This window comes from Anolis carolinensis, chromosome 2 (genome assembly GCF_035594765.1).
Source record: "Anolis carolinensis isolate JA03-04 chromosome 2, rAnoCar3.1.pri, whole genome shotgun sequence".
Lineage (NCBI taxonomy): Eukaryota > Metazoa > Chordata > Lepidosauria > Squamata > Dactyloidae > Anolis > Anolis carolinensis.
Genome location: NC_085842.1, coordinates 9,885,035 through 9,895,567, shown reverse-complemented (window position 1 = coordinate 9,895,567; position 10,533 = coordinate 9,885,035). Strand labels below are relative to the sequence as shown.

The following is a 10,533-nucleotide window of genomic DNA, read 5'->3' as shown; positions in this document are numbered from 1 at the left end:
ATGGATTTAACTTCCAACAGTGTTGTTTTATGCAATTCTATATTTATAGTCAAGTTTTTAGTAGTAAATATTTTTGTAGTCACTGCTTTCAATACATTGCTATGTTTTGGTGCTAAATTTGTAAATACAGTGATTTCTCCATAATGTTACCATGTATTGAACTGCTTTTCCTGTCAATTTGTTGTAGAACATGATCTTTGGTGCTTAATTTGTAAAATCATAATGCAATTTGACCTTTGATAGGCTTTTCCTTCATCCCTCCTTGTTCTCCAACATTTTCACTTATCCAATGTTCTGCCAGCCAGTTTATGTTGGATCATCGAGACTCTGCTCTACTCTGAAATTAGGTATGGGATCTTCTACGTTGGAGCGGAAAAATCCAACCTTAAGGGAGCATGGGAAGAGAGAACTGGGATTGGGGGAGAGAAAGAAAAAGGAGGGAAGGATGGTGAAATGGGTGGTAGTTGGTAAAGTCTAAAGCTAGAGAAAAAGGCAAGCATTTGGATGTGAAGGGAAAAGGCATCCATTCCCCAGAGAGAAGGAGACGGAATAAAAAACCGGGCTGGGCTGAGCAACAGGGAGCCTCTGGAGCGTATGTTACTCATCTCTCTCTTAGAGGCTCCAGGCAGACAACCAGGGTCCATCTTCACTGAACAAGGGGAGGGGAAAGGACAACAGGCATATCTTTGTTTCTTCTAGGTCTATATTGTTTTAAGGATCATTTCAATCCACTTCTTATCCCACTTCCTTATCACTCACACTGAGGAATGATTGTTTATGTTCTTCTTCACAGTAGATAACGGGGAGAAGAGCCATGTATGCACCAAGTACAGGAAGCATTTGGGACACAACTGGGCCTTTCGTCGAGACCAGCAAGCCCACAGAGAAGATGGAGGTTCTGCCAGAGAAAGGCCCGACAAATGCAATGTATGTGGGCAGTGTTTTACCCAAAATATGGCACTTGTGCTTCACAAGACACTCGATGTTGGGAAAAGCCATCTTAAAGGGAAAGTATCTGCAAAATGTGTGGTGAAACACAAGAAATTTCACACAGGTCAGGAACAATACAGATGCCAAGAGTGTGGGAAGTGTTTTGCTTCCAGTTCAGCCTTGGTGAGGCTCAAAAGACTCCACACAGGAGAGAAGCCACACCAATGTCAGGAGTGTGGGAAATGTTTTGCTGAAAGTTCAGCCTTGTTGAGCCACAAAAGAGTCCACACCAGGGAGAAGCCATACAAATGCCAGGAGTGTGGGAAATGTTTTGCTTTCAGTTCAGCCTTGGTGAGGCACAAAAGAGTCCACACCAGGGAGAAGCCATACAAATGCCAGGAGTGTGGGAAATGTTTTGCTTTCAGTTCAGCCTTGGTGAGGCACAAAAGACTCCACACAGGAGAGAAGCCATACCAGTGCCAAGAGTGTGGGAAATGTTTTGCTTTCAGCTCAAACTTGGCGAGCCACAAAAGACTCCACACAGGAGAGAAGCCATACAAATGCCAGGAGTGTGGGAAATGTTTTACTGCCAGTTCAGACTTGGTGAAACACAAAAGACTCCACACAGGAGAGAAGCCATACCAATGCCAGGAGTGTGGGAAATGTTTTGCTGACAGTTCAAACTTGATGAACCACAAAAGACTCCACACAGGAGAGAAGCCATACAAATGCCAGGAGTGTGGAAAATGTTTTGCTGACAGTTCAAACTTGATGAACCACAAAAGACTCCACACAGGAGAGAAGCCATACCAATGCCAGGAGTGTGGGAAATGTTTTACTGCCAGTTCAGACTTGGTGAAACACAAAAGACTCCACACAGGAGAGAAGCCATACCAATGCCAGGAGTGTGGGAAATGTTTTACTGCCAGTTCAGACTTGGTGAAACACAAAAGAAGCCACACAGGAGAGAAGCCATATAAATGCCATGAATGTGGAAAATGTTTTACTCAGAGTTCATCCCTTGACCGGCACCAGAGAATACATACTGGCTAAAAAACAGCCATTGTGGGTAAATGTCTGATTTCAAACAGGACCCTTTGAGAAGTTCTGCGTCAGATTTGGTGAAGTCCCCGTTCTTGTCATTTGAACCTGTAAGTTGGAGGTCTGTTCTCTGGAGCAGCAGAAAGAAAGCTCTGTGTGACAATCCTTCAGAGCAGTGGTTCTCAACCTGTGGGTCCACAGATGTTTTGGCCTTCAACTTCCGTAAAGCCTAACAGCTGGTAAACTGGCTGGGATTTCTGGGAGTTGTAGGCCAAAACACCCGGGGACCCACAGGTTGAGGACCACTGCTTCAGTGTCAGTTCCTGGAAGGTGTAGGAGACAAAGATAGGCTCACACAGCTTGTAGCCATGGAAAACTTTATTGAATCCGCCTTGCCAAAATGGCCGCAAAGCTTCTACTGCCCGTCTTCCGCTCTTTCCCCTCAGTATATTGGGTGGTTGCTTCCCTCCTCCCTTCACGTCTCTTCTTCTCCATTCACACCTCCCTTTCCTTTTGTCCTTTCCCACGTTTGAAGACCAGACCCTGTCATAAATCAGCCTTCCCAGCCAAATGGTCTTCTTTATCCGATTTGTTGTAGTCAGGTGTGAAAAGAACAGCTTGGAGAATGCTGATCTTTTTGCATCCTGACATTCAGAGAGTTAAATATTAAGTTAAGTCTTGTCACCTCGTCTGAAAAGAAATAAACCATAAGTGATTCCATCACTTGTTCTTCTGGTCTTAGTTTCCAGCTCCATTTCCACCTTGGTTTAAATGTCCAGTTTGTGAACGTTGTGCCCCTACAGACACATCCTCTGTTTTCCTCTTTAGTCAGGACTGGTCAGCTTGAATATTGTAAATGGCCGTTATGGGAGGGATCCAGAGTTAGCCCCTTCCCTTTCAGACAGTGGCTCTCAACCAGTGGTCCACGGACTACCAGTGGTTCGCAAGAACTAAAATACGGTCTGCCTTCTAAGCTTCCCTTCCTTTGCTTTCTTTTCTCTTGCCCTTCCTTCCCCTTTCTTCCTTCTTTCCTTCAATCCTTGTCTTCTTGTCCCTTCCTTTGCCTTCTTTTCTCTTGCCCTTCATTCCTTCCTTTTTCTCTTCCCTTCCCATCCTGCCCTTTGCTGCCTTTTCTCTTCCTCTTCCATCCTTTTTCTCTTCCCTCCCTTTTCTCCCCTTTGCCTTTTCTCTTGCCCTTCTTTCCTTTTTTCTTCCCTTCACTTCATTTCCTTTTCCTTCTTTTCTCTTGCCCTTCCTTCCTTTTCTCTTCCCTTCCTTCCCTTCCTTTGTCTACTTTTCTCTTGCCCTTCCTTCCTTTTCTCTTCCCTTCCTTCCCTTTGCCTTTTCTCTTGCCCTTCCTTCCTTTTTCTTTCTCTTCCCTTCCCTTCCTTTGCCTTCTTTTCTCTTGCCTTCTTTCCTTGCTTTTTCTTTCTCTTCCCTTCCTTTCCTTTGCCCATCATATGTTATGGACTTGAGTAGAGTACAATATATGTCTCATTTGATGCCTCAAGAACTTGAATGCATACTGTAATTGTTTTTCCTTAATCTGTTTATCCTATTATGGTTATATTATTGATGTACTCTGATTGTTGTTTATGTGAGTTTAATATGTTGTAAGCCGCTTTGGGTCCAGTGAGGGAGAAAAGCAGGATATAAATAAAGATTCATCATCATCGTCATCATCATTATTATTTTCTCTTGCCATTCTTTACTTCCCCTTTTCTCTTCCCTTCCATCCCTTTGCCCTCTTTCCCTTGCCCTTCCTTCCTTCCTTCCCTTCCCTTCCCTTCTTTTCTCTTGCCCTTCCTTCCTTTTTCTCTTCTCTTCCCATATTTTCCTTTGCCTTATTTTCTCTTGCCCTTCCTTCCTTCCCTTCCCTTCCTTTTGTCTTTTCTCTTCCCCTTCCTTCTTTCCCTTCTCTTCCTTTGTCTTCTTTTGTCTTGTCCTTCCTTCCTTTTTCTCTTCTCTTCCCATATTTTCATTTGCCTCATTTTCTCTTCCCCTTCCTTCCTTCCCTTCTCTTCCTTTGTCTTCTTTTGTCTTGTCCTTCCTTCCTTTTTCTCTTCTCTTCCCATATTTTCATTTGCCTCATTTTCTCTTCCCCTTCCTTCCTTCCCTTCTCTTCCTTTGTCTTCTTTTGTCTTGTCCTTCCTTCCTTTTTCTCTTCTCTTCCCATATTTTCCTTTGCCTTATTTTCTCTTCCCCTTCCTTCCTTCCTTCCCTTCCTTTCTCTTCTTTTTTCTTGTCCTTCCTTCCTTTTTCTCTTCTCTTCCCATATTTCCCTTTGCCTTATTTTCTCTTCCCCTTCCTTCCTTCCCTTCCCTTGTCTTCTTTTCTCTTGTCCTTCCTTCCTTTTTCTCTTCTCTTCCCATCTTTCCTTTGCCTTATTTTCTCTTCCCCTTCCTTCCTTCCCTTCCTTTGTCTTCTTTTCTCTTGTCCTTCCTTCCTTTTTCTCTTCTCTTCCCATATTTCTCTTTGCCTTCTTTTCTCTTCCCCTTCCTTCCTTCCCTTCCCTTCCTTTGCCTTCTTTTCTCTTCCCCTTCCTTCCTTCCCTTCCCTTCCTTTGCCTTCTTTTCTCTTGTCCTCCCTTCCTTTTTCTCTTCTCTTCCCATCTTTTCCTTTGCCTTATTTTCTCTTCCCCTTCCTTCCTTCCCTTCCTTTGTCTTCTTTTCTCTTGTCCTTCCTTCCTTTTTCTCTTCTCTTCCCATCTTTTCCTTTGCCTTATTTTCTCTTCCCCTTCCTTCCTTCCCTTCCTTTGTCTTCTTTTCTCTTCCCCTTCCTTCCTTCCCTTCCCTTCCTTTGTCTTCTTTTCTCTTGTCCTTCCTTCCTTTTTCTCTTCTCTTCCCATCTTTTCCTTTGCCTTATTTTCTCTTCCCCTTCCTTCCTTCCCTTCCCTTGTCTTCTTTTCTCTTGTCCTTCCTTCCTTTTTCTCTTCTCTTCCCATCTTTTCCTTTGCCTTATTTTCTCTTCCCCTTCCTTCCTTCCCTTCCCTTCCTTTGTCTTCTTTTCTCTTGCCCTTCCTTCCTTTTTCTCTTCTCTTCCCATATTTTCCTTTGCCTTATTTTCTCTTCCCCTTCCTTCCTTCCCTTCCCTTCCTTTGTCTTCTTTTCTCTTGCCCTTCCTTCCTTTTTCTCTTCTCTTCCCATATTTTCCTTTGCCTTATTTTCTCTTCCCCTTCCTTCCTTCCCTTCCTTTGTCTTCTTTGCTCTTGCCCTTCCTTCCTTTTTCTCTTCTCTTCCCATCTTTTCCTTTGCCTTATTTTCTCTTCCCCTTCCTTCCTTCCCTTCTCTTCCTTTGCCTTCTTTTCTCTTGCCCTTCCTTCCTTTTTCTCTTCTCTTCCCATATTTCTCTTTGCCTTCTTTTCTCTTCCCCTTCCTTCCTTCCCTTCCCTTCCTTTGCCTTCTTTTCTCTTCCCCTTCCTTCCTTCCCTTCCCTTCCTTTGCCTTCTTTTCTCTTGTCCTCCCTTCCTTTTTCTCTTCTCTTCCCATCTTTTCCTTTGCCTTATTTTCTCTTCCCCTTCCTTCCTTCCCTTCCTTTGTCTTCTTTTCTCTTGTCCTTCCTTCCTTTTTCTCTTCTCTTCCCATCTTTTCCTTTGCCTTATTTTCTCTTCCCCTTCCTTCCTTCCCTTCCTTTGTCTTCTTTTCTCTTGTCCTTCCTTCCTTTTTCTCTTCTCTTCCCATCTTTTCCTTTGCCTTATTTTCTCTTCCCCTTCCTTCCTTCCCTTCCCTTGTCTTCTTTTCTCTTGTCCTTCCTTCCTTTTTCTCTTCTCTTCCCATATTTTCCTTTGCCTTATTTTCTCTTCCCCTTCCTTCCTTCCCTTCATTTGCCTTATTTTCTCTTCCCCTTCCTTCCTTCCCTTCCCTTCCTTTGTCTTCTTTTCTCTTGCCCTTCCTTCCTTTTTCTCTTCTCTTCCCATCTTTTCCTTTGCCTTATTTTCTCTTCCCCTTCCTTCCTTCCCTTCCTTTGTCTTCTTTTCTCTTGCCCTTCCTTCCTTTTTCTCTTCTCTTCCCATCTTTTCCTTTGCCTTATTTTCTCTTCCCCTTCTTTCCTTCCCTTCCTTTGCCTTATTTTCTCTTCCCCTTCCTTCCTTCCCTTCCTTTGTCTTCTTTTCTCTTGTCCTTCCTTCCTTTTTCTCTTCTCTTCCCATATTTTCCTTTGCCTTATTTTCTCTTCCCCTTCCTTCCCTTCCTTTGTCTTCTTTTCTCTTGCCCTTCCTTCTTCTTTTCTCTTCCCATATTTTCCTTTGCCTTATTTTCTCTTCCCCTTCCTTCCTTCCCTTCCCTTGTCTTCTTTTCTCTTGCCCTTCCTTCCTTTTTCTCTTCTCTTCCCATCCTTTCCACTACCGAGAAGGAAGGCCCTGTCTCTCATCCCTGCCAATCATGCCAGCGAAGAGGGCGGGATTGAGAGCAGGGCCTCTCCAGACGGTCTTAGACTCCGAGATGGTTCATAAGGGGAGAGACGTTTGGACAGGTAACCCATCCAACACAGGCTGTGACCCTGTGCCCTGTTTGGCCTTGCGACTGACAAGGAAGACCTCTGCGTACAGATGACATTGAACTCCAAAACTTCAGATGATCTCTCCCAACGGCTTCATGTTGATGTTACACAGCGTGGGAGACAGTACTGAACCCTGCGGGGATTCTGGCAAGGGATTCTGCTTTTCCTGCCTGGCAGAAGGGGGTTGGACTAGATGGCCCTCGTGGTCTCTTCCAAATATACTATTCTGTGAATCTCTGATTTGGGTAAGAAGGCAAGGGCCTAGAGAAGTGGGGGGGGGGAGGGAGTCCTCTCTCTGGATGACCCCAAAAAGGGGCTGGAGAGCGACCTGCGGAGGATGGTCTGGCTGGTGACGCTGCTTGGAGAGAATGGGGCTGGACTCCACGACCCACGGGATCAGTGGTTTCATGGCGAAAGAACACACATCTCCTCCTCCTCCCAGTCAGTTTGGGTTGTGTGCTGAGGGGCTAATCATCTTCAGACCACGCAGGAATAAACCACCAAAGCACCCCCAACAGATGGTCATACCATCTCAGCTTAAAAACCTCCAAAGGAGACTCTTATGGACTCCCGATAGGAGCAGACTCCACTACTGAACAGCTCTTACCTTCAGGAAATGCTTTCTGTTGTGTAGGTGAGGCCTGCACAACTAGTCAGTGTTAATGAGTGATGGAAGGAAAGGAGAAGCAGAGTAAAACACACACACAAGACCCCTGCTAGACAGGCAGGTGAATTCAGTCCTCTCACGGCCTCCTCCAGCGATACAATGGGACAGACTGTCTCATAGGCAAGGAGTGGATTCCAACCCCCAAAACACTGCAGAGTCCTGGTCACAGTTTCACAGCTCTGGCCTTGTAAACTAGTTCGTCTCTTTGAATAAACACTCTTGAGTTCTGACTTTCATCCAAAGTCCTTGGAGGTTTTATTCTTGATTTATTCACTACTTATAACTATTTACAGGTCTTCTCTTAATATACAAAGATACACAATAAGAATGAGTAAGGGCTGTTGGAGAGTGGCCTAGGCTGCCTCAGAGTGTGGTGGAGTGTCCTTCTCTGGAGGCTTCTCTGCAGAGGCTCTCTATCGGGAGTGCTTTGATTGTGCCTTCCTGCATGGCAGGGGCAGGACGGGGTGGCCCTTGGGGGTCTCTTCCGGCTCTAGGGTCCTAGGAGTCCATTCCAGGAGGAGGCAACACGGGGTCTCATGGACACGCCTTTCCTCTCGTCCACCTCTCATCCTGACCACGGCCAACCCTTTTGGGATCCAACATTTCCTTCCTGCCGAGGAGAAGCCCTTCCTTCTTTCCTCCAAGTGAAACATACCCAGCTGTCTCTCTCCGCCCTTCTCTACATCCCGTCTCTGGAGATATTCTGACCTGTCAATATCCGTCTTGAATTGTGGGACCGAGACCTGGAGACAGGGTCATTCCAGGTGAGTCTGACCAAAGCGGAAGAAAGGAGGCCGTGACTTCCTTGGATATAGACAGAATCCTCCTATCGGGACAGCCTGGAATCACATTGGCTTTTATAGCTGCTACATCATAATCTGTTTTTAAAAATAATTTATATTCAAAGACAAGAAAGAAAAACAAATGCATATTTATACAAATTACAAATACATTTATTATTATTTTTTTTAAAAAAATCGTACATCCTTTTACAGCAGCCACATAATATTCAGTACAATCTACAATACATTAACATTTGGCATCTACTGTTATTGTCACGCTTATACAGATTTCTTACCCTCCCCCAAGTCACTTTTTTTATTTATCATCTGTCCAAAATTCCTTTTCATTCTCTCTTGAGGAGGTAATTCCGTCTTTCTTTTCGAATCCTCTTCCAATACATTTTCTCCAGACATCATCACAACCACTTTGTTTCTAAATCCCTCTCCACGTCAACCTATCATTTCTTCCCAGTTTCCATACTTCCTTATACCATTCTTCTATCTCTATATTTATTTCCCTTTTCCAGTTCCTTGCTATAAGCTGTCTTGCAATTGTTAATGCGTTTGTTATCGCATCTTTGTCCTCTTTTTCCAACTGTTTATTATTATATAATGAGAATAAAGCCATGCTAAGACTTCTTTCTATTTGAATGTTCATTGTGTCTATCTCTCTTAATACTTTTCCCCAGAAATTATTGACATATTGACACTGCCACCACATATGTATGTATGTTCCCGATTCTTGGCATCCTCTCCAGCAATTGTTTGAGTAGTTTTTATTTATATTTCCTATTCTTATGGGTGTGAGGTACCATTTCCATATCAACTAAATAATAATTTTCTTTAACACATATGGATATATTTTTCAAGTGTCTTTGTCCCCATAATTGTAACCCCTCTGTTTCATTGATTTTCATTCCTATATCTTCTTTCCAAATCTTCTTGAAGGTGTTATTCTTTACTTTTGCTTTGTTTTTTTCAATTAATATTTTAGAAATTTTACTGGATATTCCTTTCAAATTTTTATGTTCCTAATCTTTTCTTTCTTCATTCCAACCTTTGGCCAATCCCCTATTTAATCTAAGTTTTTCCCCTTAATTTTTTTATCCATCATATATATTTTTTATTTTTTGGAAATGTCTTTTCCATTATAATTGGGGTTATTATTGAGCCATCTGTTATTAACTTTCTCCTGTATTTGTTCCATATTTCTAATGCATTACTCAACATTGGGTTCCCAGTTTACCTTATTTTTTTTCTCATAAACTATTTTAAAACATATTCCGAATTTCTTCTTCCGCTTTTCCTGAATCCATTATTAACTATTCTACATCCTCCTTTTCATCATTCCTTGTATAACCAATCTCAGTCTGTTTGCTTTATAATATTTTTTGATATGAGGAAGCGCCAATCCTTCTTCTTTTTGAGATCTGTTCTGTAATTTGTTTAGTCAATTTCTTTGACTGCCATTACAGTATTTATCATTTGTCCAAATGAGTCTCCTTTGGGGTGGAGAAAGGTGGGGTAGAAATGTTGCAAAGAAATAATGTATTCAACTCTTCTTCTGTAATCTGAAATGGCATTATAAATATAAGGTATATGTAAGTATAAAGTTTATCCTCAGAAGCATTTTCATTTTTAGTATTGCTGTCTTTCCAAACCAAGATAGATGTGTATTAATTTTTTCGAACTATTTTCCTCAATGCTACTACATTTGCCTCTTCTATTTCTTTTAAGTCCTTTGTTATACTTACACCCAGGTATTTTAATTTGTTCTTGATTCTAATTCCCGTATAGCTCTGTTCTATAAAGTCTTTTTCTTCTTTCTTTGTATAATATAAACCCACTGTTTTCCCAAATATCTTTCAATGATCCCCTCTCCTATCCATTTGACCTACCCAGATATTTAATCAATAACAATGTGTCATCAGCAAATAAGCTCACCTTCTGCTTTTCCTTTATTCCTACACCTTCTACATTCTTACCTTTTTGGATGGCGTTTGCACATAATTCTATCACCATAGCAAATAAAATGGTTCTAATCATCCTTTTATTCTACTTCCCATTCCAAATTAATTCATAATCTCACTTATTATCTGCCATGCTACACAATCAAAGCATTAAATATATCTAATGCTAGTATCCCCACTTTTAACTTCCTCTCTTGAGACACACATATTTTGTTTAATACTCTTCCTATCAAACGTGACATTTGTCTTCCTTTTACAAACCCAGATTGATATTTTCATATATACTTGTACATGCATTTATTCATTCTTCTCTCAGCCTACTCTTCTGCAGGCTAAACATGCCCAGCTCTTTAAGCCGCTCCCCATAGGGCTTGTTCTCCAGACCCTTGATCATTTTAGTCACCCTCCTCTGGACACCTTCCAGCTTTTCAACGTCTCCTTTCAATTGCAGTGCCCAGAATTAGACACAGTGTGATTCCAGGTAAAGTGGTCTGACCAAGGCAGAATAGAGGGGTGCCATGACTTCCCTGGATCTAGACACTCTGCCCCTATTTATGCAGGCCAAAATCCCATAAGGAGGAGGGAGCAAGCTTGTTGTCTGCTGCTCTGCAAACTAGGATGCAGAATAATGGCTTCAAACTACAGG

General features: G+C 42.4%; 1 protein-coding gene across 6 annotated transcripts in view; it reads left to right on the top strand.

Annotated features, from left to right (window-relative positions):
• LOC103277517 (zinc finger protein 501-like) overlaps positions 1-10,533 on the top strand; it is a 34,338-nt gene that overhangs the window by 11,027 nt on the left and 12,778 nt on the right. For 4 of the 6 annotated variants that reach the window (XM_062973100.1, XM_062973099.1, XM_062973101.1 and 1 more), the window contains one exon: positions 794-3,650. The exons of 1 other annotated variant lie outside the window; for it this stretch is intronic. In XM_062973100.1, the coding sequence (XP_062829170.1) occupies positions 794-1,983 (1,190 nt within the window). In that variant the 3' untranslated portion in view covers positions 1,984-3,650. Of the gene's footprint in view, positions 1-51; positions 348-793; positions 3,651-10,533 lie in introns of those variants that run through there. One more of the 6 variants, XM_062973102.1, reaches the window with a different exon arrangement.